The sequence below is a fragment of the Somniosus microcephalus genome, chromosome 18, assembly GCF_052327205.1.
Source record: "Somniosus microcephalus isolate GS21.2 chromosome 18, FLI_Smic_1.0, whole genome shotgun sequence".
NCBI lineage: Eukaryota > Metazoa > Chordata > Chondrichthyes > Squaliformes > Somniosidae > Somniosus > Somniosus microcephalus.
Genome location: NC_141004.1, coordinates 7,647,004 through 7,668,239, shown reverse-complemented (window position 1 = coordinate 7,668,239; position 21,236 = coordinate 7,647,004). Strand labels below are relative to the sequence as shown.

The window sequence follows — 21,236 nt, the reverse complement described above, 5'->3', positions numbered from 1 at the left end:
GGATATGTACTTGAAGTGCCGTAACCTACAGGGCTACAGACCAAGAGCTGGAAAGTGGGATTAGGCTGGAGAGCTCTTTTTCGGCCGGCACAGACACGATGGGCCGAATGGCCTCCTTCTGTGTTTAAATTTCTATGATTCTATGACAGGTAGCTGATGAGTCGCATGTCCTCCATCTCAAAGCCACTATCCCCCGTGGTATTGGCCAGTAAAGCTGTACTTTTTGATGCACACATTGGAGGTAATTTGTGAAATGTGAGTTTGTTAACAAAACACGAGAGGTATCCATTGTGATGAAGTCCTACATCTGTTATAGCATGCATTTAGTTCACCATCTGATGCGTATTACATAGGATATACAGCACAGAAACAGGCCATTCGGCCCAACCAGTCCATACCGACGTCTATGCTCCACTCGAGCCTCCTCCCGTCTTTCCTCATCTAACTCTATCGGCATATCCCTCTATTCCCTTCTCCCTCACATGCTTATCTACCCGCCCTTTAAATGCATCTATCCTATTCGCTTCAACCACTCCCTGTGGTGGCGAGTTCCACATTCTCACCGCTCTCTGGGTAAAGAAGTTTCTCCTGAATTCCCGATTGGATATCTTGGTGACTATCTTATATTGATGGCCTCTAGTTATGTTCTTCCCCACAAGTGGAAACATTCTCTCTGTAGCCACTCTATCAAAACCTTTCATAATTTTAAAGACCTCTATTGGGTCACCCCTCAGCCTTTTTTCAAGAGAAAAGAGACCCAGCCTGTTCATCCTTTCCTGATAGGTATACCCTCGCATTTCTGGTATCATAGTTATACAGCACAGAAAGAGGTCATTCGGCCCATCGCGTCCACGCCAGCCATCAAGCCCTGTCTAATCTAATCCCATTTTCCAGCATTTGGTCCGTAACCTTGTATGCTATGGCATTTCAAGTGCTCATCCAAATGCTTCTTGAATGTTGTGAGGGTTCCTGCCTCTACCACCCTTTCAGGCAGTGAGTTCCAGATTCCAACCACCCTCTGGGTGAAAAAGTTCTTGCTCAAATCCCCTTTAAACCTCCTGCCCCTTACCTTGAATCTATGCCCCCTTGTTATTGACCCCTCTACTAAGGGGAGAAGTTCCTTTCTATCTACCCTATCTATGCCCCTCATAATTTTGTACACCTCAATCAGGTCCCCCCTCAGCCTTCTCTGCTCCAAGGAAAACAACCCCAGCCTGTCCAGTCTTTCTTCATAGCTGAAGCGCTCCAGCCCAGGTAACCCCCTGGTGAATCTCCTCTGCACCCTCTCCAAAGCAATCACATCCTTTCTATAGTGTGGCGACCAGAACTGCACACAGTATTCCAGCTGTGGCCTAACCAGCGTTTTGTACAGCTCCATCATAACCTCCCTGCTCTTATATTCTATGCCTCGGCTAATGAAGGCAAGTATCCCATCTGCCTTTTTAACCACCTTATCCACCTGTTCTGCTGCCTTCAGGGATCTATGTACATGCACACCAAGGTCCCTCTGATCCTCTGTCTTTCTGAGGGTCCTACCATTCATTGTGTATTCCCTTGCCTTGTTAGTCCCTCCAAAATGCATCACCTCACACTTTTCAGGGTTAAATTCCATTTGCCACTGTTCCACCCATCTGACCAACCCATCTATATCGTCCTGCAGACTGAGGCTACCCTCCTCGCGATTTACCACCCCACCAATTTTCGTGTCATCTGCGAACTTATTGATCATACCTTTTACATTCACATCCAAATCATTAATGTAGACCACAAACAGCAAGGGACCCAGCACCGATCCCTGCGGTACCCCACTGGACACAGGCTTCCAGTCACAAAAACAACCTTCGACTATCACCCTCTGCCTTCTGCCACTAAGCCAGTTTTGGATCCAATGTGCCAAGGCACCCTGGACCCCATGGGCTCTTACCTTCTTGACCAGTCTCCTATGTGGGACTTTATCGAAAGCCTTACTGAAATCCATGTATACCACATCCACTGCACTACTCTCATCCACACACCTAGTCACCCCCTCGAAAAATTCAATCAAATTAGTCAAACATGATCTTCCCTTGACAAAGCCATGCTGACTATCCCTGATTAATCCTTGCCTCTCCAAGTGGAGACTAATTCTGTCCCTCAGAATTATTTCAAATAATTTCCCTACCACTGATGTTAGGCTCACTGGCCTGTAATTCCCTGGTTTATCCCTACTACCCTTCTTGAATAATGGTACTATGTTGGCTGTTCTCCAGTCCTCTGGCACATCCCCTGTGGCCAGAGAGGTTCTGAAAATTTGTGTCAGAGCCCCTGCAATCTCCTCCTTTGCCTCACGCAGCAGCCTGGGATACATCTCGTCTGGGCCTGGGGATTTATCCACTTTTAAGCCTGCTAAAACCGCTAGTACCTCCTCCCTCTCGATGCTAATATGTTCAAGTATATCACAGTCCCCCTGCCCGATTTCTATGTCTACACCGTCCTTCTCCATAGTGAACACAGATGCAAAAAATTCATTTAAAACCCCACCTACATCTTCTGGCTCCACACACAGATTGCCACTTTGGTCGCTAATGGGCCCTACTCTTTCCCTAGTTATCCTTTTGCCCTTAATATACTCTTTAAAAACACCTTAGTGTTTTCCTTTATTTTGCTCGCCAGTGTTATTTCATGTCCCCCTCCTCGCTCTCCTAATTTCTTTTTTAAGTATCCCCCTGCACTTTTTATACTCCTCTAGGGCTTCCTCTGTCTTTAGTCCTTTGTATCTGCCAAAAGCCCCCCTTTTTTTCCTAATCCATTCTCGTATATCCCTTGACATCCAAGGTTCCCTGGGCTTGTTGGTCCCACCCTTGACCTTTACGGGAACATGTTGCCATTGTACTCTCTCAATTTCCTTTCTGAAAGACTCCCATTGCTCTGATGTGGATTTTCCTACAAGTAGCTGATCCCAGTCCACTTTGGCCAGATCCTGCCTTATCATATTAAAATCGGCCTTCCCCCAATTTGGAACCTCTATTTCCGGTCCATCCTTGTCCTTTTCCATGACTACCTTAAATCTCACCGAATTATGGTCACTGTCACCAAAGTGCTCACCTACTAACACTTCTACCACTTGCCCGGCCACATTCCCTAGAATTAGGTCCAGTACCGCCCCCTCTCTTGTAGGACTTTCTACATGCTGGCTCAAAAAGCTCTCCTGGATGCACTAAGAATTCTGCACCCTCTAAGCCTTTCACACTCTGATTTTCCCAGTTAATATTGGGGAAGTTGAAATCCCGCACTCTTATTACCCTATTATTTGCACATTTCTCTGAGATTTGCCTACATATCTGTTCCTCGATCTCCCCCTGACTGGGGGCCTATAGTACACTCCCAGCAAAGTGCTTGCCCCCTTTTTGTTTTTAAGTTCTACCCATATGGCCTCATTAGAGGGACCTGTTAATATATCATCCCTCCTTACAGCAGTAATTGACTCCTTAATTAATATTGCGACACTCCCTCCTCTTTTTACCCCCCCGTCTCGCCTGAAGATTCTATACCCCGGAATATTGAGCTGCCAGTGTTGCCCCTCCCTCAACCATGTCTCCGTGATAGCAACAATATTATACTCCCATGTGTTCATCAACACCTTCAGTTCATCCACCTTATTCGCAAGACTCCTTGCATTAAAATAAATGCCATCCAGCCTTGCCCTACTCCCTTGTGCCATTACACATTTGCTCTGCCTTCCAAGCTGACTTGTTTTTTCCTCTGTATTTAGCTGTACATCACCCCCTATTATAGCTCCACTCTGTACCCCATCCCCCTGCCAAGTTAGTTTAACCCCCCCCCCCCCCCCCCCCAAACAGTGCTGGCAAACCACCCCGCAAGGATATTTGTCCCGTTCTGGTTCAGGTGCAACCCGTCCGACTTGTACAAGTCCCACCTTCCCCAGAAGCAGACCCAGTGATCCAGGAAACTAAAGCCCTCCGTCCTGCACCAACTCTTTAGCCACACATTCATCTGCTCTATCCTCCTATTCCTATACTCACTAGCACGTGGCACCGGGAGTAATCCAGAGATTACAACCTTGGAGGTCCTGCTCTTTAATCTGCTACCTAGCTCCCTAAATTCTTGCTGCAGGACCTCATCCCTCTTCCTACCCATGTCGTTGGTCCCAATGTGAACCACGACCTCTGACTGTTCACCCTCCCCCTTCAGAATGCCCTGCAGCCGTTCAGTGACATCCTTGACCCTGGCACTAGGGAGGCAACAAACCATCCTGGAGTCACGTCTACGGCCACAGAAACACCTATCTGTTCCCTTTACGATAGAATCCCCTACCACTATTGCTCTCCCACTCTTTTTCCTCCCTTCCTGAGCAGCAGAAGCACCCCTGGTGCCAGGAAGTTGGCTGCTGCTGCCGCCTTCCCCTGGTAAGTCATCCCCCTCAACAGTATCCAAATCGGTATACCTGTTTGAGAGGGGGATGGCCACAGGGGTCCCCTGCACTACCTGCCTGCTTCTACTGCTCCGCCTGATGGTCACCCATTTCCCTTCTGCCTGTGCAGCCCTTACCTGCGGTGTGACCAACTCACTAAACGTGTTATCCACGACCCTCTCAGCATCGCGAATGCTCCAAAACTCATCCATCCGCAGCTCCAGCGCCTCAATGCGGTCTGCTAGAAGCTGCAGCTGGATACATTTCCAGCACACATGGTCATCGGGGACACCGGCAGTGTCCCTGAATTCCCACATAGCGCAGGTGGAGCATAACACGGGGCTGGGCTGTCCTGACATTACTTGCCCTTTAATTAATTTAAATTAATTCAATACCACCAATTAAAGATATACTCTAGGGCGCTTGTATGGCAGAAGTCTCCGCTACACCAGAGAGACCCTAGAAACTATAAACCACAGAGTTTAAGTTTAAAAAGAGAGAAATACACACCAACCAATCACTTACCTGCTTTCTGGTGACGTCACACTTCGATTTTTTTTACCTCTCTCTTTCCCTTTGAGGTCCGAGTTCGGAGATTAGTAAGCCTTACCTGGTCTCTGGAGCCTTTTATAGCCCCGCTGCTGCCGCTCGAGTTTCCCGCCGACGCTCTGAGGCCTTAAAAGTCTTCTCTGCACCCTCTCCGGTGCCTCAATATCCTTTTTATAATATAGTGACCAGAATTGTACGCAGTACTCCAAGTGTGGTCTAACCAAGGTTCGATACAAGTTTAGCATAACTACTTTTCAATTCGATCAGTCTATAAATAAACCCCAGTGCTTGGTTTGCTTTTTAATGGCCTTGTTAACCTGTGTTGCTACTTTGTGATTTGTGTATTTGTACTCGGAGATGCCTTTGCTCCTCTACCCGACGCAGACTCGCACCCGCCAAGTAATATGTGACGTCCTACCAAAATATAATAGCTCACATTTATCTGTGTTGAAATTAATTTGCTAATTACAGGAAACTTTGGTTTATCCGGAGGTTGTATGTCCGGAAACCTCGATCTACCGGCAGAAATCAGCAGCCGTTTTGGTTAGGTTTTTTTTCTTCCCCTAGCATTTTTTTTAAACATTCAGGCTGTGGAAAGCGTCTCCAGCTTAGCAACAGCTTCAGAGACGCTTCCAAGGTACGGGCTGAGTGTTTACAAGCTGTTGCTAAGCAACAGTGTTGTCAGATACGGAGATGAAAACCTCCGTATCCTTCAACATTAGCTCGGTCCCGTCGGTGCCGGATATCGCGAAGTTTCCTGTATATGCTCATTCTGCAAGATTAATAATGTCTTCCTGTAATCTGTTGCAGTCCTGCTCGGTATTGACTATCTCCTCCCCACCCCCCCCAAATTTGGTGTCATCCGCAAATTTAGAAATTGTGTTTTTGATTCTAAAGTCTAAATCATTAATATAAATTGTGACCAACAGTGGTCCCAGCACTGACCCTTGTGGAACACCACTACCCACCTTCTGCCACTGTGAATAGCTACCTTTTACCCCATCTCTCTGCTTTCTGTCTTGAAGCCAGCCAGCTATCCATTCTGCTACCTGTTGTATCCGTGTGTTAATGGAGACATGGAATGCAGGAGTTGGTTTAACAGGTGTTTACTGAACAAAGTCTGGAGGTGAACTAACAGATACAAGACGCTATACAGTCTTATATACCCGAGTGGTCACTATCGGTATTACAGTACACAGGGGCTCTTAAAGGTACATACACTACAATTCCTCCCCTTTTTAGATAATTAGTACATAACATTTGCTGCAGTTAATTAATTATAAGTCAGTCTCTCTGGAGGCTTCCTGACTCGGTCCGGATAACGCCTCGGTGGTGTAGTAGTTTTTGGTGGTGTAGTAGGTTCTTTTGGCAAGGTCGATTCGGCTTGAATGCCAGTGTCGGGTTCATCTGGTTCCAGTATCACCGGATCGGAGGTAGATACTATGGGTATCTCTGCTTCATCATTAGGCGTATAGAGTTGTGGTGTAGGTTGTCCCTTTTCGGATGACTCTATGATCTGGTCAGCATGGCGCCTTATTATGCTTTCTCCAATGTCCACGGTATACATCAGCGGTCCTAGTCGTGTGCAAATAGTTCCAGGCTGCCATTTCTCGGTACGGTAGTCCCGGGCCAAAACTTGTTGACCTATCTGGAAGGTTCTAGTTGGCCTTTCATTCATGCCTTGAAATTGCCGGTTCTCTACGTCCCTTCTGATTTTGGCTTGATCAAATCCAGCCGGCATCTTAGTCTTCTATTGAAAAACATCATGGCGGGAGTTTGGTTTGTAACCACATGTGTTGCATTCCTGTACGCAAGCAAGAAGTTATCTACCTTATGTTGTAGATTTATGTCTTCATTACCCATGGCCTTTATGGCCTTCTTGAAGGTCTGGACAAACCTTTCAGCTAATCCATTGGTGGCGGGATGGTATGGGGCGGACGTGTAGTGCTTAACCCCATTGTTTTTTAAGAACTTCCTGAATTCTTCGGACACAAATTGCGGTCCATTATCAGAACAGATCTGTTCAGGCAGCCCATTCCTGGCAAATATGGTCCTTAATACTGTGATGGTTTTTTCCGTGGTGGTGGAGGACATCTTTATTACCTCCAGCCACTTGGAGTGTGCATCCACCGCGATTAAGAACATTGAGTCCATAAATGGACCAGCAAAGTCGATATGTACCCTTTGCCATGGAGATGAGGGCCACTCCCATGGATGTAGAGGGGCTTGTGGTGGGGCGTTTTGGACCTTCTGGCATCCTAGACAGCTCTTGGTCATTTCTTCGATGTCTCCATCGATACCTGGCCACCACACAAACGCTCTGGCTAGGTTCTTCATTTTCACGCCACCCAGATGCCCCTCGTGAAGCTCCTTTAGCACTTTATCCTGGAGTTTGGGTGGAATCACCACTCTGGATCCACACATCAAGGTTCCTCGGCACACTGACCGCTGTTCTCTTCTTTGCGAAAATGCTGGCAACAGTGGTTCGCCATGTGCTGGCCATCCCTTCACCATTAAATCGTAGACTCGTGAGAGAGTCGGGTCATTTCTCGTTTCTTTTTCAATGGTAGAATTTGTTACTGGTAGACATTCCACTATGGTTGAGTGGAACATCTCCACTGGGTCCACTGTAGGTGCCTCTTCTACCGTTGGCAATGGTAGGCGCGATAAACCGTCAGCATTCCCATGCTGTTTTGATCCTTTGTATTCTATGTCATATTGGTGTGCCCCTAGGAAAAGGGACCACCTCTGTAGCCTTTGCGCTGTCATAATGGGAACGCCCTTTTTAGGGTTGAATATGGAGACGAGGGGTTGATCGTCAGTCAACAAGGTAAATTTTTGTCCGTGTAGGTAATGGTTGAATTTCTTCACTCCCCACACCACACTTCCCTGTCGATCTGGGCGTAGTTACGCTCAGCTGAGTTCAATGAGCATGACGCAAAAGCTATCGGCCGCTCCGAGCCATCAGGGAATCTATGCGATAATACCGCTCCCACGCCGTAAGGGGATGCATCGCACGCCAGTCTGATTGGCAGTGATGGATTGTAATGAGCCAACACTTCCTTGGACGTGATCAAGCCTTTGCATTTATGGAAGGCACGTTTACAGTCTTCGCTCCATTTCCAAATTACTCCCGTTTGTAGCAGTTTGTTAAGAGGGTGCAGAACAGTTGACAAGTTCGGTAAAAATTTATGATAGTAATTTATCAATCCCAGGAACGACCTTAATTGTGAGACATTTTCAGGTGCTGGGGCTTTTATGACCGCTTCAGTTTTTTCAGGTGACTTATGCAACCCGTCTTCGTTAATTATATGGCCACAATATGATATTTGTTTCTGGAAAAGTTCGCACTTGGGGCAATTTGCTTGTAGGCCCCGTTTTCTCAGCCTAGTGAGCGCCTGCTCCAAATTGGCAAGGTGCTCGTTGTCGTCTTCTCCTGTTACAAGGATGTCGTCTAGGTAGCATTGAGTCCCCGGAATCCCTTGCAGGACTTGCTCCATAGCTCTTTGCCAGATAGCTGGAGCTGATGCTACTCCGAAAACCAGTCGATTGTACTGGTACAGGCCTTTGTGTGTGTTTATCGTGAGATACTTTTTAGAGGCCTCCTCAACCTCCATCTGTAGATATGCCTGTGCCAAGTCAATTTTGGTGAAACGTTTCCCTCCGGATAGTGAGGCGAAAATATCTTCTATCCTCGGAAGAGGATACTGTACCGTGTGAAGGACCGGGTTTACAGTCACCTTGAAGTCCCCACAGATGCGAATTTTTCTCTGTTCTTCAGATTTATCATTATTCAACGTTTTCTTCATGACCGGGACGATGGGTGTTGCCCACTCGCTCCAATCTACCTTGGATAACACGCCTGCTTTTTCCAAATTCTCCAGCTCTGCCTCAACTGCTGGACGAATTGCGTATGGCACCGGCCTTGCCTTAAAAAACTTGGGAATTGCAGCATCTTCCACTTTTATTGAGGCGGTGACGCCTTTCAAGGTTCCTAGTTCCTGTTGAAACACTTCTTTGGCGTTAGCCAAGATGTCTTTTAATCGTTCAGGTATGACGTCATCATCATTTTTTTTCTTACTGGTCACCATCAGTGCCTGAATGGAGTGCCAGTCTAAACGTATCTTCCTGATCCATTCACGTCCCAACAACGGTGGACCGCCATCTTGCAGAACGTATAAATACAACTGTATTTCCTTTATTTTCCCTCTGGGGTATACTTTCTGCCCCGTATATGTCTTCAAGATAATGGATGTGTCTGTCAAAGGTATATGCGGAAATAGCTGCTCGTAATCCCGTCGACTTATGACGGTCAGAGCTGATCCTGTATCTAGCTCCATTTTAACTGGGGACCCCGCTATCGTGAGGGTAACCCAAATGGTCTGGTAATCCTCTTTGGCAATTACATTATGTAATTTGAGACTGCTTAGTCTCTTGTTTCCGGAGTCGCTATCGCTCTTCTGGTCTTCGGAGCTACTGTCCGTCATCATTTGTACCTTTCTGTACTTTTCCTTATTGATTTTTTTTCTGTCAGTGGATTTTTTGTTTCCAGCTCGGCATACACGTGCAATGTGTCCCATCTTTCCGCATTGCCTGCATGCTTTGTCCTTGAACCAGCAGTCCCTCTGGTCATGGGTGGATCTGCCACAGCGATAACATCTCTCTCGATCCTGTGTCATTTCATGGGTGCCGAAGTCCTGTGGCGCTTGCTGTAACTCTGCAGCTCCTCTTGCTGCTGCTTTGTATGATACAGCCACACTGAAAGCCTTGTCCAGTGTCAAATCTTTCTCCAGAAAGTAGCCTTTTCTGTGTTCTTTCGCTTAGGAGACCGCAGACGAATTTGTCTCGTAGAGAATCTGCCAGTCCTGCCCCGAATTGGCAGTGCTTTGACAGCTTTCTTAATTTGGTGAGGTAATCAGCGTTACTTTCATTCTTGTGCTGATTCCTCCTGAAGAATTTGAATCGTTCCGCTATCAGTAGCGGTGTTAGGTTTAAGTGCTCCTGTAGGGTATCAACAATCTCCTTAATTCTTGTCCATCGGTTTGGCTGGAGTGATTAAGTTTCGTAACAGCCCGTATGTCCTTGCGCCCATCAGATTTAGAAGTACCGATGCCTTTTTATCATCCTCTACTTCATTCGCTGTGCAATATACCTCCACTCTTTCCACATATGTGGTCCACTCCTCTATATCGCTATCGAAAGCAGTAATATTGCCAGTCTTAGGCATCCTGAAAATCAAAAATGGCGCCTCCCGCGCTTTCCTTTCTTCCCTGCCGAGTAAAAATGGCGCCTCCCGCCGCTGACAACGCTGTTCTCCGCGGTTTTTATTTATACAGATATTTTTAATAGTTGGAGACTCATTCGCGCCGGACTCTCTGGGACTTTTCCCTCCCTCTGCTTGGTCCGAACGCTGACCTGCTTTGCCGTGCCGGCCGTCTCCCGAGTGCTCCACCCTCCGTCTCTGTTTGCCTCTGCCTTCCGACTCGCTGCTCGGCCCCGCTGCAGAGCCACCCGATCGAGCCCCAGCCCGCCGCCCAGGAAGGATTAGTGCAGTACCTGCCACCAGCCCGGCTAGCTGGTGAAACCACAGTTTTTTTGGGGTTTTTTTCTTCTTCGACCTTCATCTGAGGAATCGATCTCCTTGAGGTGCTGCCGAATTGCAGGTAAGTCCGTTTCCAATTCGTCGCCACTGTTGTATCCGTGTGTTAATGGAGACACGGAATGCAGGAATTGGTTTAACAGGTGTTTACTGAACAAAGTCTGGAGGTGAACTAACAAGACGCTATACAGGCTCATATACCTGAGTGGTCACTATCGGTATTACAGTACACAGGGGCTCTTAAAGGTACATACACTACACTACCTGTCCCCTGACTCCACATTTTTCAGTTGTGCTTCTATTATGGTGAAAGCTGAAAGAGTTGGCAAGTCCATAGATACTAAAAAGTGTACAGCGGCACTCATTAGTTCCCACCCATCTTAAGTAGCCAACTGTACAGGAAGGTGTTTAAAAATGGAGGAAGTGGAAATTGGTGCCGAGTTGCACAAAGGATTAAGTTAGCAGGCAGCAGATTTAACTCTGGCTCTATCTTTTGCTGTTTCACTCTGCAGTGCCTGTTAACATATTGTAAATGAATCCTCCCCTCTTCTCATATAATAGAAGTTTACGCCACAGAAGGAGGCCATTCGGCCCATCATGTCTGTGCCGGCTGAAAATCCAGCCTAATCCCACTTTCCAGCTCTTGGTCCGTAGCCCTGGAGGTTACAGCACTCTTTAAATGTGATGAGGGTTTCTGCCTCAAGCAGTGAGTTTCAGACCCTCTGGGTGAAAGCATTTCTCCTCAACTCCCCTCTAATCCATCTACCAATTACTTTAAATCTGTGCCCCCTGGTTATTGACCCCTCTGTTAAGGGGAATCGGTCCTTCCTATCCACTCTATCTCGGCCCCTCATCATTTTATACACCTCATTCAAGTCTCCCCCTCGGCCTCCTCTGTTCCAAAGGAAACAACCCCAGCCTATCCAGTCTTTCCTCCTAGCAACATCCTTGTAAATCTCTGACTTCCCCCCCCCCCCCCCCCTGCCGTCAGACTCCACTGTGTTGAATTGCTCGACTGAGCTGATGTGCAAAAGCCCCAAAATAAACTGACGGGGATGAAGTAACATGGGATTCTCTGTCCTTCGTGTAACCTGTTAGTAGTGAAGTGGTCGCAGCTGATCTGCTTTGGTTCAATGTAGCATAAAACAGAAGAGTGAATTAAATAGTATTGTTGGGTCCTGAGGGGGAGGCGTGTAAAAAGAACTAACTGCCGAGCAGCTTCAGTTCAGGGTCCCCGCGTGTATTCACGTTCCAGGGCATTACTGATTAGCGAGGCTCCAGCTATTTGTACCTGTCCAGCTGTGAGGAAATAGGAGAACTAACTGATCAGGGCAAGGGCGAAAGGGTGGAATGAATTTCTTTAGTCAAAGTGAAGTCAGAAATACTTGATGTAACTGTTTTAATTCTGTTTAAACATCTGGGTGAGTTCTACGTGCTCTGGGTATAGTTTAGTGCTCACTGTGGTAAGGATTTGAAAGCTTGTGCTGATGTCTTTGCTCCTCTAAGACTTATTAATCTGTGGTCATGACTTGCACAGGACGCCACAAGGTGATGGGGCACAGGTCAGCGGCAACGCATGGCCGCGCATCAATCGGGAGGTCCCGCGCAGGTCGCTCACAAGCTATTGCCGCTGGAAGATGCTGCGCAGCAAACCTAAAGGGACCGCACACCTGGGGGGGCGGAGGGGGGGGGAAATCATAAGGAACATTGGTCAGCGGCCACAGTTCCTAATACAAGGAGGTTCTCTTAAGGCATGAGGTGTTTCCCAGGTTGAGGGAGGGGAAAATGTATGGGCGTGTCAGTTTGGAAATTAGTTTCTCTCAGTTGCAGAGTGCCATTGGCAAATGGCCAAGAGTGGATTACCCACTTGCTGAGGGATCTTATACATAACGTTTACAGAATAGGACCGAGAAATTTAAAACTGAAATGAAAATAATGCACACACTGCAATGTATCCAAACTGGAAGTCACCAATCCCACCTAGATCAGACTGTAGGACAGTCTAAGATGATACTAAACGTACACCTCCACCCATGTATCAAAGTCTCCTCCAAGTTCCAGAGAGAATTTTATCAGACAGTGCGCAGGAACGAACTGTTTCACTGGGAGTTTGTTGCAATGCAAGCATCTTAAAAGCTAACATTCACTACACTTTCTGCAGTTGTTCTCTGGCACCTCATCACGCTTGCAATGATGACCTGTCTTTTGGAGCAAATATAATTTTTTTTAATATCCCTTGTTTACATCTTGCAAGAAAAGGCTTTAGCTGCAGCATAGGTTCTTGTTCAAAGCTTTGGCCGCTTTGTACTTTGAAGTTGACCCTGATTGCAGTGAAAACAGAAAATGATGCAAATGTACAGCCGGTCTGTCAGCATGTGGAAAGGAGAGTTCACTCGCTTCTGGTGAAGGGCACAGACCCACAATGTTCAGCTGTCTTTACCTTTTCCAATCTGAACTAATGTGTGTTTCCAGCGTTTGGTGTATTTAGTTCAGACTCCCAGCATTTGTGGTTCTTTATATCTTCTCACAGTGCAGCTGGCCAACTAGAATACTACACCTGCTGCAGTTTCAAGTCACACATTGAAGGAACTGCAGGAAAGAAGCAAATTGGGGCCTAGACTATGTCTGTGCCTTATAGTCCAATTTTATTTTATTCATTTATGGGATGTGGGCGTAGCGGGCAAGGGCAGCATTTATTGCCCTCGAGAAGGTGGTGGTGGTGAGCTGCCTTGAACCGCTGCAGTCCGTGTGGTGAAGGTGCTCCCACAGTGCTGTTAGGGAGGGAGTTCCAGGATTTTGACCCAGCGACGATGAAGGAACGGCGATATACTTCTAAGTCGGGATGGTGTGTGACTTGGAGGGGAACTTGGAGGTGGTGGTGTTCCCATGCGCCTGCTGTCCTTGTCCTTCTAGGTGGAAGAGGTCGCGGGTTTGGGAGGTGCAGCCGAAGAAGCCTTGGCGAGTTGCTGCAGTGCATCTTGTAGATGGTACACACTGCCGCCACGGTGCGCCGGTGGCGGAGGGAGTGAATGTTTAAGGTGGTGGATGGGGTTATTATCCGTCTGCCCTCTAACGCTTGCTGCCCTCAAGCCTACACTTGGTCTAAACTCCGCATGGCCAATGCCCTCGGTATCATGTTTATATTTACCACAAAATTAACCAGTCTTGCGTATAATTTAAAAAAATATAATTTTTATTGGCAGTCCTCTTTGGATTGTGACTAATTTCAAACTTTACTTTTTTAGCATATAACAGTGGTATCACAAGACTGCTCTGGCACTAGCAGACAGAAGGTGTTTCCACTTGTGGTGGGGGGAGGAGACAGTCTAAAACTAGAGGCCATCAATATAAGAGAGTCACTGATAAATCCAATCGGGAATTCAGGAGAAACTTCTTTACCCAGAGAGTGGTGAGAATGTGGAACGCTACCACAGGGAGTGGTTGAGGCGAATAGTATAGATGCATTTAAGGGGAAGCTGGAGAAAGGAATAGAAGGATATGCTAAATAACAACAGAAAATGCTGGAAAAACTCAGCAGGCCAGGCAACATCCGTGGAGAGAAAATAGAGTCAACGTTTCGGGGCAAACCCTTTGTCAAGACTGGATATGCTGATGGGGTGAGATGAAGAGGGGTGGGAGGAGGCTCGTGTGGAGCATAAACACCAGCACGGACCAGTTGGGCCGAATGGCCTGATTCTGTGCTGTAAATTCTATGTAATTTTTTCTGTCAGAATTCACCGATATGTCGGGTCCCTTGTATTCAGTTTGGCATCTGGTGTGTATTTTTAATTTGTACACTGGGCTGTATTGTTGCTTGAAAAGTATCAAAGGTGCATTCTCTGAAAATTGGTATAATTGGAGTGAGTGCTTTACCTATCCTATTTATAAAAACATGTAACAGCAGCTTTCTTCCTGCAGTGACCTAAGGAATAACGAAATCTCGTGGGCGATCGAGGATTCAAATGGCGCTTTCGCTGGATTAGACAAACTGCGAAAGTTGTATGTACCTCACCCATTAAACCTACTGTGGCTCACAATCTGGTGCCTTACTTGCTTTTACATTCTGTATTTTCGTGCGCAGCCTTCACCCCTTGCCACCGTGCTCCCACGGCGCTCAAATTAAGACTGCAATGATTTTCAAGTTAACCCATATTTATACAGCCACTAGCAGATCCCCCATGCCATTGCTCACGTTGAGCCGAGCGATGCACTATTTTATAAAGGCAGGAACTTTATACTTTTTTAACGTGCAGTATATTGCTCTGCTGCTACGGTGAAGCTGTGTATAATTTGACCTGCCCCTCTTAAAGGCCGCAAGGTCCAAATAGACCCATCCTGAGGCGCAGTACAGGCTTTGGTGCAGTCCTGAGGGAGCCATTTGAACTGGGGCCCCACGGCTACGCAGCCTGGGACCGGCTTTTTCAATGGTAAATTTTGCGCTTGCGTGGAACTGTGAATGGCCGCGCTGCCCCTTAAAGGGGCCACGCACCCAAAAAGAAAAGATTATGGGGGGGAGCATTGATGGGGACTGTTGACTGAGGAGGCCAAACATTGAAGTGTGAAACTTGCCTTCTGCCGGCATGTTCGATGTTACTGCAGTGTCTGTTTCTCTCAGAGCATGTTTTTTGCCTCTTTGATTTGGCTGCAGTAGCTGCTTTTCTGCGGGTGCAAGACCCAGTTCCTAGTGTTTCTGTTAGACTCATTACAGTATTATGGATGTATTTGTCAGGAGGTGTACTAAGGAAGACTTGTTTAATAGCATAAACTGCACGAGGCAACTCCCAGAATCCGAACTAGAACAATTTTTTTAAAAAGCAGCTAGCGTAGAAGAGTGTCTAGCAGCCTGCTCTTTGAGCACTCTCTCTGAGTGAAGGAGTATAATTTAGTAATTACTCTTTCGTTCTCTGTAGGATCCTGCAGGGAAGCAAAATAACATCCATCACAAAGAAAGCATTTTCTGGGCTGGAAACACTTGAATACCTGTGAGTATCTACCTCGAATCACTCCTCAATCGTGCATGAATCCCATCACCTCGCACCCAAATAAAATACAACACGAATTAGATCGAGAGTATTATAAATGAGTGTTGGAAGTCCCACATTTTTAATTGCCATTTGCTAAATAATTCTGTAAGTGAAAGATTTCTGTGCCGGATTTTAATTCCTCGTGGTTGCAGTCTGGGCTCTGTGGTGTACCAATCATTTGACTAACAGGGTGGCCCTGTAACGGCTTTGTTTATCGAGCAGAGAACGCAATTGGCACCTTTGAGTTATGCTCTCTTTTTGTGTGTGTGTGTCTCTCTGGTTTTTACCATCAGAATTTAGATGCAGATTTGACTCAAATGTGTTACATTTTTCTGATTTTTAAAAAGTGACTGGCTGTTCATTCAGGTGAAATATCCACCTGTTCGGATGAACAGATCCCACAGGCCCTATTCAAAGAGGGGGTGCGAGTCCTCCCAGTGTTGCTGCCCAAACCGCCTTCCCTCAAGCAACAGCAACAAAAACAAAATATTAATCAGTCTTTCAGTTCATTACTGTTTCTGGGGGTCTTGCTGTGTGTAAAATGGTCGCTGAACTTTCCTGCATAAGTCACTGCACTTCAAAAATGAATCATTGTGTGTGAAGTGCTTTGATATGTTAATATGCTGTACAAACGCTAGTATTCCTTTTACCGTCTAGTTTTTAAACAATTTTACATATTTCTTTTAGGGATTTGAGCAACAATGCTATCATGTCTATTCAAGAAAATTCTTTTGCCCAAATGAGCCTCAAGGAGCTGTAAGTATTTAAAATATTCTAGTAAATTAATCAGTACTGCATGAGGTAATTTAATTAGAAAGCCTTTTCCTGGATGAATGCACTTCTCATTCATGTGTAAAGCCCTCTCCACTGATTCCTCCGTGACGCCTGCTCATTGTTTATTGAGTGTTGTCTGGGGGCCGCTCTACATACAAATGAGAAATCTGGAGTAATGTCAACAACCCAGGAGGCTTTTGGGTGAGTACGTGAGTCGCGAGTGCTGTAATGAGAAATGGTGAGCAGGTAAATGAAAGGAAATGCTTCAGCTTCCTCTTTGTGCAGTCCACCACACCCTGAGGTTCAAGTGGTATAATTGCAGTCTTCACATTCAGCGGTAAAGGTGGCTGGGGTTGAGGGCTGGGGCGGGGGGGGTTGTCGTTAGCAAGGGGCACCCTGTCGCTCCGGTAATATGAACCCTGTAATTGGCAAGCTTTAGAAAAAAGGGCAGCTGTGAAATTTAACTTGTTAAACGTCAAACGACACTGTTGGAGTCTGTGTCAAGAAGGATGAGCAAATCCTGCGCCCTGAAATTCGGCAGTGGGATCCGAGCTTATCATAGAATCATAGAAATTTACAACACAGAAGGAGCCCATTCGGCCCATCGTGGCTGTGCCGGCCGAAAAAGAGTTATCCAGCTTAATCCCACTTTCCAGCTCTTGGTCTGTAGCCTTGTAGGTGCACATCCAAGTACTTTTTAAATGTGGTGAGGGATTCGGCCTCTACCACCCTTTCAGGCAGCGAGTTCCAGACCCCCACCACCCTCTGGGTGAAAAGAGTTCTGCTCAACTCCCCTCTGATCCTTCTACCAATTACTTTAAATCGATGCCTCCTGGTTATTGACCCCTCTGCTAAGGGGAATAGGTCCTTCCTATACAATCTATCTATTATGAATGCTTAATATGCTCGTCTGTAATTCCTCTCTGTTATCTTTGTGGAAACATCAATTAATTTTAAGCGGGCTACGGTCTCCGCTAGGTAGCAGATTATTTCAAGGCTTTGGTCATTTTGCTGGAGTCACAGATGAGGTTTGGTCAGCTCCATGCACATAGGAACAGGAGGAGGCCATTCAGCCCGTAGAGCCTGTTCCGCCATTCAATTAGATCTTGACTCCGTTTACCCAATTTCGTATCCATGCTGCCACTGTCCCTTTTATTCCATGGGCTTGAACTTTGCTGGCGAGCCTATTATGTAGCTCTTTGTCGAACACCTTTTGGAAATCTATGTACACCTCATCAACCCTCTCTGTTACCTCATCAAAAAACTCGATCAAGTTGGTTAAACACGATTTGCCTTTAACAAATCCATGCTGGCTTTCCTTAATTAATCCACACTTGTCCAAGTGACACTTAATTTTGTCTCTGATTATTGTTTCTAAAAGCTTCCCCACTACTGAGGTTAAACTAACTGGCCTGTAGTTGCTGGGTTTACCTTTACACCCTTTTTTGAACAAGGCTGTAACATTTGCAATTCTTCAGTTCTCTGGCACCTCCCATTTCTAAGGAGGATTGGAGAATTATGGCCAGTACCTCTACAATTTCTTCCTTCACTTCCCTCAGCGTTCTAGGATGCATCCCATCTGGTCCTGGTGACTTATCTACTTTAAGTACAGCCAGCCTTTCTAGTACCTTCTCTATCAATTTTTATCCCATCCAGTATCTCCTCTACCTCCTCCTTCACTACGTCTATGTCAGCATCTTCCTTGGTGAAGACCGAGGCAAAGTACTCGTTTAGCCCCTCAGCCATGCCCTCTGCCTCCATGCGTAGGTCTCCTTTTTGGTCCCTAGTCGGCCCCACCCCTTCTCTTACTACCCATTTACTATTTATATGCCTATAGAAGACTTTTGCATCACCTTTTTGCTGCCATTCTATTCTCATACCCTCTTTGTCCCTCTTTTTCACTTCTCCTCTGAACTTTCTATATTTAGCCTGATTCTCAGATGTATTCACGACCTGACATCTGTCATACGCGCTCTTTCTGCTTCATCGTTCTCTCTATCTCTTTCGTCATCCAGGGAGCTCTGACTTCAGTTGCCCTACCTTTCCCCCTAGTGGGAATGTACTTCAACTGTACCTGAACTATTTCCTCTTTAAAGGAAGTCCATTGTTCCATTACAGTTTTGCCTGCCAATCTTTGATTCCCATTTACCCGGGCCAGATCTGTTCTCATCCCACTGAAATTGGCCTTCCTCCAATTAAGTATTTTTACTCTAGATTGCTCCCTGTCCTTTTCCATAGCTAATCTAAACCTTATGATACTATGATCACTGTTTCCTAAATGTTCACCTACTGACACCTTACTCCAATTGACCCACCTCATTCCCCAGAACCAGATCCAGCAATGCCTCCTTCCGCGTTGGGCTGGAAACATACTGATCAAGAAAGTTCTCCTGAACACAGTTCAGAAATTCTTCCCCCCTCTCTGCCCTTTATGTTGCATACTGTCTCATCTGAGTCATGCTACCTGTACTGCGCTCAGCATCCCCTTCATGTAACGGTCATGCTTCTAAGCTAAATGCAGTTTGAAAAGCTTCCTGTAATTCACGGCCGCGCATCTTATTCTTCTGCACAGTTACATGTTTCTGAAGGGTGTTCATTTTTATTTGCTATCCCCAGGGGTCTGAACACGTCCAGTCTTCTGTGCGACTGTCAGCTGAAGTGGTTGCCTCGGTTTCTGGTGGAGAAACGGTTTCAGCACATGGTCACTGCTGGCTGTGCGCACCCTGTGGGGCTGGCAGGGAAAAGCATCTTTAACATTGACACAGAGGACTACATTTGTGGTTTGTATAATTTGTGTTTATTGTGACTTAATTCATGGGTGCCGTGCCTGGCAGATGCCTGTCTGCCTCGTCTTGTTGTGTGATGGTTTATTTTTCTCACTGTTTTCTGCTGAACCTGCAAAGTTAAATGAAGGCATCAGTAAGTGGAAAATGAAAACTGGGCTTAATAACAGCTTGTGCATATGATGTAACTTGTTGCAAACATTTGGAGCCTGAAGATAAAAGGGATTGGAGGTCAGTTGTTCATTTGATTTTACTGTATATGGGGAACTTGTTAACTGTATACAGTTGATTAAACTTTTGAGGGTGTACAGATAACTTTATGGACCTGACATTGCGGTCGGAGGCTTCCAAACCGCAAGTAAAATCCATACTCACCTGATGGCCCCGGACCTACGAAGACTCGCGCTCCTGGGGCTGCAGGCGTACGCCTGCGTAAAGAGTCACGCATCCCGGAGGCGCATGTGGTTCGTAAGCGTCCCAGGGATCACGTGGGCCGGCCCAACCAATCAAAAAGGGGGATTCCCATTATGCTATGGGGATTCCATTTATGTACGGAATCCCAATAAGCTTAATAGGAATCACATTTATAAAAAAAAAAAAAAAAAAAAAAAAAATTCACAACCTAAATAAAAAATAAATATCACATGTTTAAAATTAATTAAAATACAATTTAAACATTTAAAACAAAAATTTTATGTTTTGAAAAATAAATGTAAACATTTATAAAGGGGCCAAATAACTAATTTTAAAGGTTTTTGAAAGTTTAAATGATTTTTAAAAATTAATTTTAGTATTTTATTCAAACCCTTATGCTTCTAAAAGAAGGCCCTACACCTGCTTTTACCAGGCATAAGAGTTTTATGGGCAGTAGTTGGACAAATAACCCAACTCTCCGCGAATGTCCATTTCCTGCGGATTGGTACGATCTGTCAAACTGAAACTTGACATCGCAAGTTCATGGTTTTCGCGCATGCGGAATTTGCGGGGCACTTAAGACCGCGTACGCTGTGCATATGCTGTCATAGGCCCCGGAAAATCGGGGCCTATATCGTCACTGACTTGCAGGACTATTATCTGTGTACCAGGGTTAATGTTACTGGTGTCACTCTACTGAGTTTCAGCGGATTCCCTTCTGTGAACTTTAATTCCTAGAATTAATTGATGAAGACGTTATGCAGTCATACACTAAATTATGAGGTCGGTTGCACAGACTAGGCTCGTATTCACTTACGTATAGAAGATTCAGGGGTGATCTAATCACGGCTTTTGAGATTGTTAAAGGAATAGTTAGGGTAGATAGAGAAACTATTTACTCTGGTGGGGGCGGAGTCCAGAACAAGGGGGCAGAACTGTAAAATTAGAGAGGTGTCATTCAGGCTTTATGTTAAGCACTTCTTCACACAAAGGGTAGTGGAAATCTGGAGATCCCCTATTTCCCCACCACCACCCCCCAAAAAAAAAAAGCTGTTGAAGCTGGGGGTCAATTGAAAATTTCAAAACTGAGATTGATGTTAGGTAAGGGTATTCAGGGTTACGGAACCAAGGTGGGTAGATGGAGGTAAGATACAGATCAGCTTTGATCTAATTGAATGGCGGAACAGGCTCGAGGGGCTGAATGGCCTCCTCCTGCTCCTATGTTCCGAGTCCCCACGACTTGGCAGCTGCCTATACCTGGCAAATGCTACTAACCAAGCAAGCTTAGACTGTTTGATTCAGGCATGACCTGGTCCCGATCAGCCCAAGATCATTAAAATATAGAGCAGTGAATGGGTATGGCAATATGTTAAATTTAACAAAATATAATGGGGCTGAAATTTGATGTGTGGGTGAATTTACTTTTATAGTCTACTGTTTAATTCAAATGATCTAATACTGCAGGTCTTAGCACTGGATTCCCACTTGTTTATGTGGCTTTACTTGTACTATTGGAACATTCAATTTTTTAGCACAAAAAGCGACTTTGTTACCAGGGACAGACCGTAAATCAGAAGATATAAGACTTGTTGACCAGTAGAGCAGTCCGATTGTGTAAAACACAAAACTGTTGCTGCGATTTCAGTTTTTCGCATCGTTGCCGAGCTCTTGGGATATTTTTT

General features: G+C 45.8%; 1 protein-coding gene across 2 annotated transcripts in view; it reads left to right on the top strand.

Moving 5' to 3' along the window:
- Positions 1–21,236, top strand: part of LOC147105001 (leucine-rich repeats and immunoglobulin-like domains protein 2) — a 100,463-nt gene that overhangs the window by 58,069 nt on the left and 21,158 nt on the right. For both annotated transcript variants that reach the window (XM_086011000.1, XM_086010998.1), the window contains exons 9-12: positions 14,478–14,558; positions 15,470–15,541; positions 16,271–16,339; positions 18,974–19,137. In XM_086011000.1, the coding sequence (XP_085867126.1) occupies positions 14,478–14,558; positions 15,470–15,541; positions 16,271–16,339; positions 18,974–19,137 (386 nt within the window). The remainder of the gene's footprint in view (positions 1–14,477; positions 14,559–15,469; positions 15,542–16,270; positions 16,340–18,973; positions 19,138–21,236) is intronic.